At 43.3% G+C, this 14258-nt stretch overlaps 1 protein-coding gene across 1 annotated transcript in view; it reads left to right on the forward strand.

Annotated features, from left to right (window-relative positions):
• ass1 (argininosuccinate synthase 1) overlaps positions 1–14258 on the forward strand; it is a 176963-nt gene that overhangs the window by 20073 nt on the left and 142632 nt on the right. The window contains exons 3-4 of the mRNA XM_041193714.1: positions 3033–3101; positions 5001–5189. Of these exons, the coding sequence (XP_041049648.1) occupies positions 3033–3101; positions 5001–5189 (258 nt within the window). The remainder of the gene's footprint in view (positions 1–3032; positions 3102–5000; positions 5190–14258) is intronic.

A 14258-nucleotide genomic window follows, 5' to 3' on the forward strand; every position in this document is an offset into this window, starting at 1 on the left:
TTGTTGATTCTTGGAAAAAGATACAGGTGATGGCAAGATTCTGGTGCAAGATAAAATGTATAAGATTTGTCAGAAGAAACCAATGAATAGCTTACAAGCTAACAAAGTACACAGGATATATCCCTAAGTTTTTGTGGGAATTGACGTTGTGTGAGTTTTGTACTTTAGACCTTCTGTCTATTTACAATTATGTTTTAAAACGCATGTGGCAGTCACTGAAACATCAACACAAAGCATTTTTCAGGCAGAGATAGTTACATCTGTTAGTGGAACGATCTGATTGATTATAATCATAAAGGTGTTGCTTAGGATGATTCTGCCAACTAGTTTCCTCTGTGTGCTCTTTGAAGCCAATACAATATGAGCAAGTTTTCCGAAAGCTTCTTGAAACCACAGTGCCGCCTAGTGTACAATTACCTTCAGCAGGTTCAAAAATCCATTGGCTGAACACAGGCTTTCTATCAGTCTTAGAAGATGTTAATTCAACATTCGAAACAGGCTCATGTTCTTCATTTAAATAAATTTCAGGCTTTTTTTAAAAGAAAAGTGCTGGATACAGGAATTGCAAATATATGTTTGCAGCATTCTTGCAGAGGAGAAAACATTTGCGAGCCCATAAAGTGCTAAATTTAATTATTTCATTGGTGCAGATGGCGCTTTATGGGGATTGGGGGTAGCGCTTTGCCTATTTGCTAATTTATTCTCTTAACTGCAGACAGCTTGTGGATGAATGAAACCAGGAGAGGGGAGACAATTTAGAGGGGGAAGTGAAATTCTCTAAAATTACTTTAATTAATTCACCAGCCAATTAATTACTTCTGAAGTTTCTCTGTTTCGTCTCTCTCAAACACGTGCACTCTTTTCCACCTGCCAATCCCAAACAAAGTCACTGATGCCAAAGGAGCAGGCCCGAGAATGTGCTGGGAGTGCCTGCCTCTGCATTCTCAAAGGGAGTTTGAGGCTGGAAAGTCAAGTGAGATGAGGCATTCTGCTTTCTTAATGGGTGGAAACAGACCCTATGTGGAGTAGGAGGAAAGGATGTTGCCTGAATGCCCAAAAATCAGGGTGGGGTAAAGGTTATTTTTAAAGCTGCTCTCTAATTCTGTTCCCAACCCCAGTCAGCTGCCTGTCATTGGTGATTCCAACAGCTTTAGCAGAGGGTTGACCTAGACACCCCTCTGTGCCTGCCCCTGGAAGACCCTCCTGCTGGACCCACAAACTTTGGAACAGCAACAGCCATAATCCTGATGTCACTGTCGCAATAGCATTCCAGATTTTCTGGGCCTCTGATTCCAAAACTGCCCCCATCTCTGACCTTTGCAGCTCTGGAGGTGGCAATTATTGCACAGTTGCACTTCCGTGTAAGTGGTTACCAGTCCAAAATCAATGACATTACAGTCACTTGTGAGCTAAGTTGTTTTGCCACAGGTGACAATGACAATGGCTGGAAATTTGCCTGTCCACCCTGGAGTGGGGTGCCATGGTGAGGGGGGAGCATAAAATTGGGTGCTATGAGAGGGGCACCATGTCCTTTGCCTATCCACCTCTGGTAGTATTTCACCAGCGAGTGGGAGGTGGGGGCTGCCAATGTCATGTGGTGAAGTGACCAATTAAATCCTGGCGGCCTTGTTGCGGGCCAAGGATGAGTTCCTTCAAAGTAGTCCTTTCAATGACCCGTGTTCTAAGCTACTATCCAGAATCTCCAGTGTTTCAAACAGTGTTCTAGTGAAACATGAAACTGCTGTATTCCTCTTCAATGGCAAATGAACATTATTTTCAAACTTAAAGCATCTTGTATCTCCTGGTGTGATACCAGATTCAAATATTGGACTGGATTTAATGCAGCTAGTCATGATGGCCGGCCACTTAATTGCAGGAGAGGCCCCGCATCAGTACCCTGGCAGGCTTGGCCTAAATAGCCAAGTGGTTATGGTACTGGGCTTGTAACCCCAAGATCAAGAGTTCAAATCTCACAATGGCAAACTATGAAACAATGTAACTTCATCTGGAAACAGATGGAAACGTGTTTGTACTCGAAAGAGTTACCCTGGCAGCAGCAAAACCTCCCCCAATTAAGTCAAAGGGAAGAAGCAGCTGACATGGGATTCCTGGCTGCCGGTAGCAGGATGTCAGTTAGATTCATTAATGAGCCAATTAACACCCATTATCCCTGAGCCCACCACAATTAGGTGATGGCTCAGGATTTAAATGGGAAGCGCACGGCTTTCCCACGCCTCCCAAAGATTGCCCAACAAACCCTGTTGGGTTGGCCAGCAGCATTCCAACAGGGTCCTTTAGGGACCCTGCTTCGGGAAGGGGCGGGGTTGCTGAAAATCACCCCCCTGCCTTAGCCTCCAAATCCCTGCCTCCGTTCCGTGACCCGCATCTTGCCTTCATTCACCTGTGGCCTGGGTCCCTTGCTGATCCTGGGCCTCTGATGGGTGCATTGCTGGCAGCGACCACTGCTTCCCCCAGTGGTGCTGATGAGCAATGAAGAGCTGCCAGTCGCTGTTGGGGACTGAAGCCCAGGGAAGGACCTCTGGTGGCCCTTAAGTACCATTGAGGCTCCCCCATGGAACTGGGAGTTCTTTTCTTCAGTGGTGAGACCCCAGTTGGCCCAAATAAATCTAGCCCCTTGTTTTCTTTACTATATTTGGTACATTTGTGTTTAGTTGCACATGTATTTTATAACTTTTGCATTTTGGGAGGTGGGTGTAGAATAAAAAGGCTCAGGAGTGTTAATTTCAAGTTTAAAGCTGAAAGCAGGAAAGAGGCAGGCTGCAGGTTGGGATAGTTATGGCCAAGCTATTGGACTTATAATAAACTGTTAAAAGCAGGAATGAAAGATGGTAGGATTGATATTCCTAAAGGATGAGTTTGAATAGGCCAAAGGTTCAAATCTTATGATTTGAGTGGTCTCTTTATATGTCCCACTACCAGAAACAGCTTTCATTAACTATCTGATCTCTAGAGTGTCTAGATTAAAAATCTGAGTAAATATAGTGATTTGTTCTCTTTCTTGTCACAAATAGGCTAACGTAGGACAGGATGAAGATTTTGAAGCTGCTCGAGAGAAGGCTTTAACTCTTGGAGCCAAAAAGGTAAAGTAACTCTACGTTGATTTCTTTTAATGCATTAATTGGAGGCAGTGTTGCTGGCAAAGCCAAGATTTATTGCCCAGTCCTAAATGCCCCTGAGAAGGTGGTGGTAAGTCACCTTCTTGAATACAACTTCCTTGGCCATTTTGGAGGGTACTTAGGAACCATTCACATTGCTGTGGACCTGCATCTCACAAAGAACTGAATGTATAAGGATGGCAGATTTCCTTCCCTGAAGGATGGCATTTTACAACAATCCGATAGTTTCATGGTCATCATTACTGATACTAGCATTTTAGTCAAGATTTGTTTTATTAACTGAATTTAAATTTCCCAGCTGCCATGGTGGGATTTAAACTCATGTGCCTGGATCATTATTCCAGGCCTCAAGATTACTACTCTAGTAATATAACCAGTATACTACCATAACCTTACTTAAGCAATCCAAAATAGTTCAATCGAATTACTTTGGCAGCAGTAAATTGGTAGTTCAAGTATGTTGCACGGTGGAGTGGTAGAATAGGGGGGTTTGTTTCCACAATAAGAACTTAGGAATTAGGGTAGGGGAAGGCTATACAACTCTTTGAACCTGTTCAGGAATTCAGTATCATTCCTGATCTTCTACATCAATCTCACTTTACTGCCCTATCCCCAAATTCTTTCAGTCACTTTGTGTCCAAAATTTTAACAATCTCATTCTTGAATATACCCAAAGCCCTCTGGGGTACAGAATTCCAAAGATTCACAACCCTGAGTTAAGAAATTTCTCCTCATCTTAGTCCCAAATGGCTGACCCCCTTCTCCTGAGACTATAACCCTTAATTCTAGACTCTCTAGCCAGGGGAAACAGCCTCTCAACATTTACCCTGTCAAACCCTCTCAGAATGCTCTATTTTTCAATGCAATCACCTGTCATCCTTCAAAAATCAAAGACTATAGGCCCATTCTACTCAGTCAATCCTCATATAACAGCCCTCTTATCCCAGGGTTAAATCTAGTGAACTTTTTTTCTTGGGTAAAGGACCAAAACTGTAATTCCAAATGCTCCACTTATCAATCTTTTGTTCTATTGTAATTTATGCTGTGTGGCAGTTGATGCTTCCTTGGAAGGAGGCCATCATTTTGGGAAACTTGTTTCCATTCTTAGCAGTCAGATTTATAATTATGATACTTTCCCGTGTGAGCCAAGAATGCCTAAAGGAAGAAAATCTATTCTAACAAGCAAAAAAATGCTCCATCACTGTCAATTCAAGGGCTAGATTTTCAATTCTGAGTCAGGAACCTGGCCACCAGTTCAGTTCCAGGTCCTGACACTGCCTGGTCTGTTTCATACACTTTATAAGGGCCAGACCAGTTAATGGTAGGGCGCAGGTTAACCATCTAGTCAGGGACAGTGGGTGAGCTCCCGATACTGAAAGGCCAATGGGAAGCCCTGCAATACTCAGTGATTGATAGCTTCACTGGCTGAGGTGGGAGCTGCTGACCTGAGCATAGGGGAGAGAGAGGGCAAAGGCCAGGTAAGTTTATGCTTAATTTTTAAAAAGATACTGCTGCCTTGTTATGATCTTGGAGGGGCAACTCTTCTAAGAGATCACTAATGGCCACAGCTGTGATGCGGCAGCCTTTTTGGGTCCAGAGAGAAGGATTCCTCCCATGATTCATTAGACCAACGTGGACCACCCTCATTGTTGATCAGAAATCCTGTCGACACAGGAACTGGGCTTTAATACCTGGCAACAGCCAATTGTTCCAGGGAGAGGGAATTGCTTTGAGTTTCTTATTCATGTCTAACTCGAGGGATATTAACAGAAATTGGGAAGCAAGTTGTCTGCCTGCCTTCTCTTTTACGCTTTTTAAAAAACCTTTCAGAACAAAAATGTGTCTTTTATGCTTTGGTTGCAGGTTTTTATTGAAGATTTGCGAAAGGAGTTTGTAGAAGAGTTTATCTGGCCGTGGGTGCAGTCAAATGCTGTTTATGAGGACAGATACTTCCTTGGAACATCACTGGCTAGACCTTGTATTGCTAGAGGTCAGGTCAAGATCGCAAAACAGGAAAAAGCTCAATTTGTGTCCCATGGAGCCACAGGAAAGGTAGGTTGATGGCAACTCGCTTTAAAAGGTGTTATTCTTCTCTTTCCCCAGCAGAAGTAATGCATCCCTCTCTACTTCAACCTGCATTAGCATCAGATGGCTCAAAATACTTGTATTTAGTTTTTCTATCTCTATAAACTGCTTTCATGAAGATATTTAAATCAGAATTCATATGTCCCATGCAATAGGCCATTTGGGAACACCATACCCAGAAATTCTACCTCCTCCTGAAAGTTCCTATGTAGGTATTCCTGACGTGCTAGCTTCGCAAAGTCTTTGCGAGAATAAAATAAATCCTGAATAGAATCAAGGCCATAGTACTCACGAGCAAGTTCCAACAGGGGCTCCAGAGCTCGCAATAAGAGGGTGTACCGCATGTCTTCAAAATGAAATGTCTCTTGGAGACAAACAGCGCTACTTTCACTAAATTTATAGGCTTCCTGAGTGTCTGTCTTTGTCACTCTTATAGTCAAATAATGCACATTTTCCAATAGTTTGTGCCACTCAAACCTTGGAATGGCCTGGAGGTCTCCCAATGTCATCAAGAAAACCATACCCCCAACAACTTCTCAGTCCCTCTGATAAAGCGTGTGCTGTCTTTCATCATGAAACAAGCAAAATAAAAAAAAAGAAAAAACTCCACCCCCCCCAAAAAAAAACATTTTCCTCCCTCTTACTGATAAAAGCTTAATAACTTAGTTACAATCGCTCTGTTTTTAAGAAAAGGCTATTTCTTTGCTTTGTTTTCGAATATATATTTGCCCTCAATCTGATCCCCCTTCACAGAGAATTGCTTAAAGTGAGTGCTAGCTAACGTCACTGGCCGTACTGTGTTTGAAGCTACAACACAATACAATTTGCATGCCAAACAGCGGAAGCAGCTTGTGACAAACAGAGCTAAGCAATCCCACAACTAATGGATCAGATCTAAGCTCTGCAGTGCTCCACATCCAGTTGTGAATGGTGGCGGACAATTAAACCAATAACAGGAGAAGGAAGAGGCTTCACAACTATCCCCATCCTCAATGATGGGAGAACACAGCACAATAGTGGAAAAGACAAAGCTGAAGCATTGCAACCATCTTCAGCCAGAAGTGCTGGTTGTATGACCTATCTCTGCCTCCTCCTGAGGTCTCCAGCATCACAAATACCAGTCTTCAGCCAATTCGATTCACTCCACTTGATATTAAGAAGCGGCTGAAGGCACTGGTTACTGCAAAGGCTATGGGCTCTGACAACATTCTGGCTATAGTACTGAAGACATACGCCAGAACTAGCCACACCACTTGCCAAACTGTTTCAGTAGCTACAATACTGACATCTACCCGGCAACATGGAAAATTGCCCAGGTATGTCCTGTCCACAAAAAGCAGGACAAATCTAACTCGACCATTTACTGTCCCATCAATCTACTCTTGATCAAAATGATGGAAGAGGTTGTTGACAGTGCTATCAAAGTGGCACTTACTCGGCAATAACATGCTCACTGAAGCTCAATTTGGGTCCCGCCAGGGCCACTTAGCTCTTGAACTTATTACATTCTTGGGCCAAACATAGACAAAAGAGCTGAACTCAAGAGGCGCTGACATGATGGGCCAAGTGGCCTCTTTCTGAGCCATAAACATTCTGTGATTCTAGGTGAGATGAGAGTGATTACCTTTGACATTAAGGCAGTATTTGACCAGATGTGGCATCAAAGAGCCCTAGCAAAACTGAAGTCAATGCAAATAAGGGGGAAACTCTCCACTGGTTGGAGTCATACCTAGCTCAAAGGAAGATGGTTGTGGTTGTTGGAGGCCAAACATCTCAGTCCCTGGACATCGCAGCTGAAGTTCCTTAGGGTAGTGTCCTAGGCCCAACCGTTTTTAGTTGCTTCATCGATGAGGTCCCTCCATAAGATCAGAAGTAGGGATGTTCACTGCTGATGGTCAATGTTCAACATTACTCGCAGCTCCTCAGGTACTGAACCAGTCCATGTCAAAATGCAGCAAGACCTGAACAATAGTCAGGCTTGGGCTGATGAGCGGTGTGAATGTTACCTGCCACTTAACTGCCGGCCAATGACCATCTTCAGCAAAAGAGAACCTAACCATCCCCCTATGACATTCAATGGCATTTCTAAATCTAAATCCTCCACTCTCAACATCCTGCGGGTTACCATTGACCAGAAACTGAACTGGACCAACCATATAAATACTGTGGCTACAAGAGCAGGTCAGAGGCTGGGAAATCTGCAGAGAATACTTCACCTCCTGACTCCCCAGAGCCTGTCCACCATACATAAGGCACAGGTCAGGAATGTGATGGAATACTCTCCCCTTGCCTGGATGAGTGCAGTTCCAACAACACTCAAGATGCTTGACACCTTCCAGGACAAAGCAGCCTGCTTGATTGGCACCCCATCCACCACCTTCAACATTGACTTCCTCCAATATGATGCCTAGTGGCAGCAGTGTGGACCATCTACAAGATGCACTGCTGCAACCTAGGCTCCTTCGACAGCACCTTCCAAACCTGTGATTACCTTTTTTCCCCCTTATTTGCATTGACTTCAGTTTTGCTAGGGCTCTTTGATGCCACATCTGGTCAAATACTGCCTTAATGTCAAAGGTAATCACTACCACCTCTACCACCTAGAAGGACAAGGGCGGCAAATGTATGGGAAAGTCACCATCTGTAAGTTCCTCGCTAAGACACACACCATCCTGACTTGGAACTATATTACCATTCCTTCACTGTTGCTGGGTAAAAATCCTGGAACCCCCCCTTCCTAACAGCATTGATGGGTGTTCCTACAACACATGAACTGCAGCAGTTCAAGAAGTAAGCACACCGTCATCTTCTGAAGGGTAATTAGGGATGGACAATAAATGTTGGCCCAGCATCGGGATGCCCACATTCCATGAATTTTTTTTAATATATGCAATCAGCAGACCAAATCCAATTGACAGTGAGAAGAGGATGAAAGATCCAATTTTGTGTGTATACTGGATAATGCTTTTTTTTGTAACAACTCTCTGACTTTGTGTATGCAAAAGGACAGAGGCAGGTCTCAGTGGGTAGTATTGCGTTTTTTTGTCAGTGGATCTTAACTTTTGCATGGGAGGGTACATCAAGGTTCATGTTCTGCAATTATATAGTCCAATTGTTTCTGACACAAGTGTTTGATTCTTGGGGCCGGATTTTGGCTACTGAGATGGTTAGAGAGTAGACTGATGGGGTAGTAATTGGCCGGGTTGGATTTGTCCTGATTTTTGTGGACAAACGTACCTGGGCAATTTTTCACATTGCTGGTAGATGCATGGTGGATAGTTCCATTTTAAAACATACTCAACTTGTGTTTCTGTTGTAGAATATGCAGTACAGCTTTACTGCTGAGTAGGCATGGAATTAGTGTTCTATTGAGGAGAAACTTTTAGCTGTCTCTCCACTTGGTGGCACTATGTGTCAAGTGTATTCTGCAATGCAAGTCTAACTGAGCAGCATTTTATCGCAACCTTAGATCACCACAACATTTTCAGCAGCCAATGGATTATTTTCTCAGGCAAAGTCACTGGTGAGAATTAAATGCTACCCATAAGGCGTAAACCTTGGGGGAGTAGGCAGTTAAAATGCACTGGATGACTCTACAATCCCCTCCTGTTTTGTGCTAATCCTGATTTTAACCTTCTTCTGAGTGACCAACAAAATCAAGAAACTGGTAGGACAGTTCTTTAAGTATGAATGTTGGGGCCCATTAATAACATTGGGGCCCTGACTGATTTTTTAACTCTGGCCTGAGTCAGAGAAGTTCTGTACTTTTGCCACAAACGTGGCAACGAGAAGTGGACTGAATGCTAATTAAAGTGTGCTCCTCCGGGGTCCATGAGGAAAGTGCAGCCTCTGCTGCCAAGGCTCCAACCCCTCCCTGTGACTTAACCTTTTTGGCATTTAACCTTTCCTTGGTGCCAGCTGGTACCCAAATTTCCACTTCTACCCCCTGGCCAAATTGCTGCATCTTGTTCATTGCAGGGAGGCAGCTAGCTGGCAGCATGCATATGAACTGACCAGTTAAAATGCTTGTTGTATCAGAGAAAGAACTAGCTTGAGTTACTAACTCTGCACCCCCCACCACAACCAAACACCTACTTGATACACCTGGGATTAAAAACAGACCCATTGTAATGCAGACTAACTCAGCAGCCAATTTGTATGTTGCAATATTGCATGAGTTATAAATGACCAGATGATTTGAATTTGGTTGTGTTAATTGAGGAAAGCGATGTTGGCCTTTTCTTCCTCCTATCCTCCTGGCCTGTCCCATCTTTTGCTCTCTACCAGGTGCCTCCCCTGTAACACAGATGGGGTCAAGAACCCAAGAGATTTTTAAAAAATTAACTCATGTGATGTTGGTTTTGCTGGCCAAGCCAGCATTTATTATTCATTCCTAGTTGCCCTTGAAAAGGTGGTGGTGAGCTGCCTTCTTAACCCGCTGCAGTCCACGTGATGTAGGTACACCCACAGTGCTATTAGGAAGGGAGTTCTGTCCGGTTTCATTCCTAAATTGAGGGGTTAAAGCTCTGTGTTGCCACTATCATACTATACTTGCGTGTTATGACATGCTCTTGCTTATATAGGTGTCATGCATCTTCTGGTATTCAGTATAGATTGGCACAAGACACTTGATGCTTCTAAATTGAGCAAGATGTGACAGTTCCCAAAGCATGGGTCACTCAGAGCAATGTGATGATAAACTTGCTGGCCTTTCAGTGACTCCTAGTGAATCCTGGCTGTGTGAGATTTACGTGTCAAAAGCTGGCACTGCTAGTATCAGATTAAGCCATATAGAAACAGAATCAGTGCCCCATATTTGAAACCATTCAAATAAATCAACACAAGTTGTGGAATGTTATAGTTAATAGATATAAAATAAATTAATGTGCTAGCATCTGATCAGAAGTGTTTTAATTAGGTTTCAGGGCAAATACTGTAGATAAATACTGCTATTAATGCACTCTCGGATATTGCTTCTCTGTGCAGTTCAGCTATCATGTCTAATCAAGGGATAAAGGCAAATATTGCCTGCTATTCTAGTTTTTCTTCACTTTCTCTTTAGTACTTGCATTTTGCACATAGTGGAGAAGTAGACTTTTCCTCCTTCTACTCTGATGAAGTCTGACTGTTGAATGCTTTCTTGCCAAAAAGGCACAATGAAATGTACCTGTTCGATGTATATTCCCAAATTGTCATTTTAGCAGGAGTTTTTCCCCATAGTAATTGTATTCAATTTATTTGATTGAAACTTTCAATACTAGCAGGTACGTCTGTCCTCTCTAAAGCATTTTCTAGTAATGAGATCAGAGTAGGTTGTCCTGAGGCTGCTCTGAATGGTTTTGATCTAAGGTGTTTCTCCATCTGTAGTGTTGATGCATTGTGGGGAGCAGATGGGCCTGTTTTGGGATTTACAGGGGAAGAAAAAAACAAATTGCCTCTGTAAGCTGCTGTTGTGATTCTACTAAAAGCATATACAATGCTGAACAAGTTGGCTACAGATTAAAAACAAGAAAGTACAATGAGGCAAGTCTGATGGTGCCAATATTATTAACCATTCAGCATTAATGAACATGTTACAAATAAACTATTGAGCAGATGATGCTACCTAATTATCATGTGCTGTTCAGCAGGTGAGGCCAGAGTTTGCATTGCTTATTTCTTCCATCTGCCAAATACCTAGGCCCTGAAATTACACTGGACACTTGTGCATGGGTTTTGAGGCTTGGTTCTGAAATTTCCCTCCCTCACTATGCCCATGGAGAACTTAATTGTTTAAAAATAAATAGGTGACCACCTCTGTTAAAATAGTGGAGTCAATCATTTCAATTTCTAAGCATTTTGCATACAAGTATTCCACAGTCTAATTTAAGGTTGCCAACTGTGATTGAATGTATTCCTGGATGTTTCATCACATGATTTGTCCTCATACTTCAGCCATTAGTTGATCAACACATCCATCCTTGTGATGTACTGCCTTCCTATGCCAATTGGAAATCAAAAAGACTCATTACCCAATGATGATCCTTGACAGTCAACCAAACAGCCTTCTTTCCCCCATAAAATAGCACAGGATGATGTCGGGTGAGCATCCCGACGTTATCGCGCACTTGCACAATATTTTGCTTGGCGGGGAGGCATGGGTGCCGGACCGGCACCCGCCATTAGTTAACAGTCCATTTAAGGCCCTTAACAGCCCAATTGACTGTGATTTTACCATGCCAGTGCAATTTTCTGCTCGTCACACGGGCAAAACGGGCAGGTGGCCAGCCGACATTTTCACAAGCCTCATTCAAGGGTGGGATTAAAAGTGTCAACAGCATTGCCTGAGTGAGTGGTGAGCAGTTTTGAAGATAGTTTGCAGTTGGTTGCTTATTGGTACTTGGCAGCTTCATTTCTGTTCGGAGCTTCATTCTTAGCATTTCCAAGCCTCATTTCAAGACTCAATCAAGTGCAAGGTACTTAATCCAGGCAGCCAGAGCTCATCCCCTTGGCCAGTTCTGGCATCATTGACAGTTGGCACTCAGACTCTAGCACCCCTGTGGTCCATGGGGGGATGGTCAGGCCTCAACACCTCTGCAACTGGTCCATGCTAACAAGGTACTCAGCCTTCCTAAGCACAGCAGGTCATTGAAGCGCTTCCAGCACTGGACCCAAGTGCTCCGCACCACATCATGGCTGCTCACCCAGGCTGCCACTTCCTCCCATGCCCTCTTGGTGAGGTGCGTTGGCCTCCTCCTCCCATCTCTGGGGACAAGGGTGCCCTCCTGGCAGCCGCCCCCTCCATGAGGACAACGAGGCGCTCATCCAAAAAGTGGGAGGCAGAGTGCTCACCTGATCAGATACGCTTGAACTAGATAGAAGAAACTGCAGAGGGGGTTCAGAACTGTTGAATGGGTAATTGGAGAGGGTTCAAGCAAGAGCAACAAGGCAAGAGAAGGACACAGAAAACACCTGTAAAGATGCTCTCAAGTTTGTAAACTAACTAATTCACAAGTTCCTTGAATGTGTTAAAGTTGAAGCAGGAGGAGGCAGGGAAATTGGGTTTGAGGAGGAAATTTGTTGTCGAAACAAGAAGCCTTGGGTATCTGTACCATATAGGATGATCCTGAAGTAGTGGCTAGTTTAAGCAGATGAGACTGAAGCATGGTAGTGTTTGATATTGCAAAGCTGATTCAGGTAGCTAGCTAAGCTAGTTATGCACTAGCTGCACTCAAGTTTGTATCCACAAAATTGGGGAAAAGAATTTGGAGACTGTACTGGAGAGATGATAACAATGGGAAACAGTGATAGTTTTGCTGTGGGGCAAGAGAATCAAAGATAGAGGTGAAAGAGAGTGAAGCAAATTGGCAGCAGAAGAAGTGTCATGACGAGTTGGGGCTAAAGGTGAGGAATTTTGGAATTTAAAAATGTAATTATAAACAACCTGAGGGAGGGTTTCTTTTTTCTATAGGTGGTTGGTTGGTCAGTGTACTGGGATTTTAGGAGAGCAGGGTGAGAAGTAGAAATGGCCTTTTTGAAAATTGAGCGAGTAGGTGCAGAGGGGCAGTGAGTGATGGACTGGTTGTGGATATGGGTGGGTGAGTTAATTTTAAAGAGTGAGATGGAGAATGCAGGAGAGCGGAGGCAAATTTAATTAAAATTAATGTTGAATGAGGATGAGGAGTCACTTGGAGCATGGGCTGAGGGAAGAAAAGGGAGGACATTATGAGGAGAAATTGGCATGCTGGGGTTGGGGGTGATTAAGTGACAAGGATTTTAAATAAGCCAAATGGATAAGGTGTTTAAAGAAGGAGCCGGGGGCAGGGGGGTCTGGGGAGGCCAAGGTGACTTGGAGATGAGTACACTGCTACCCTTACAGCAGTTTGGTTGCGAATGTGGTGAAAAATATAGCCATTTTGGGGACTTTCTGTAATAAGGAAGTTGTTATCTGTGAGTCCTGTTTTGGCCCATGCAAGGTATCCTGTAGATGGTCATCTACACTAAGGTCATAGTTTGAAAAGGCCTTGTTTATGTATGAGTGGACATTCTGGAAGGAAATGAGGGGAGTGATTGCAAGTTCAGAGCAGTAACAAATCATAGCGGAATGTAGCACGTTGGGGAAATGATACCTTAGAGGTAATATCACTGGATTAGTAATCCAGAGGTCTAGGCTAATACTCTGGGGACATGGATTCACATCTCGCCACGGCAGCTGGTGGAATTCATATTCAATTAATAAATCTGGACTATAAAACTAGTCTCAGTAATGATGACCATGACCACTATAATCGATTGTTGTAAAAACCCATCTGGTTCACTAATATCCTTTAGGGCAGGAAATCGTCTGTTCTTACCTGGTCTGGCCTACACGTGACTCCAGACCCACAGCAATGTGGTTGACTCTTAACTGCCCTCTGAGCCACTCAGTTCAAAGGCATTTAGGGATGGGCAGCAAATGCTGGCCTTGCCAGTGATGCTCACATCCCATGAAAGAATAAAGGAAAAAAAAACAAGCAGCACCTGTTCTGTAAAGAAAGAGGAAAACTGGTCACCTCATGCTGATTTTCTTGATATCCAACAACAGCTAGATGACCTGAGAATGTGCCTGTTAGACTTTTTACACTTAAAGGAATAGACACAAGAATTAGACACAGTTGTGCTATAGCAATAGGATAGTGTATTGTAACAATATAATGCTCTTATGAATATAAAACAGCATATCCTTTAACTTAATGTACATTGTCAATGTAAATGGATGGTATGGATAGAAGATTGGCTAGCTAACAGGAAACCAAGAGTAGGCATAAATGGCTCTTGTACCAGTTGACAGGATGTGACGAGTGGTGTGCCACAGGGATCAGTGCTGGAGCCTCAACTCTTTACAATTATATAAATGATTTGGATCAAGGGACCGATAGTACGGTTGCTAAATTTGCTGATGACACAAAGATAGATAGGAAATTAAGTGTGAAGAGGATATAAGGAGGCTACAAAAGGATGTAGATAGGTTGGTTGAGTGGACAAAGATCTGCCAAATAGAGTATAATGTGGGAAAAT

Source organism: Carcharodon carcharias, chromosome 8 (genome assembly GCF_017639515.1).
Source record: "Carcharodon carcharias isolate sCarCar2 chromosome 8, sCarCar2.pri, whole genome shotgun sequence".
NCBI lineage: Eukaryota > Metazoa > Chordata > Chondrichthyes > Lamniformes > Lamnidae > Carcharodon > Carcharodon carcharias.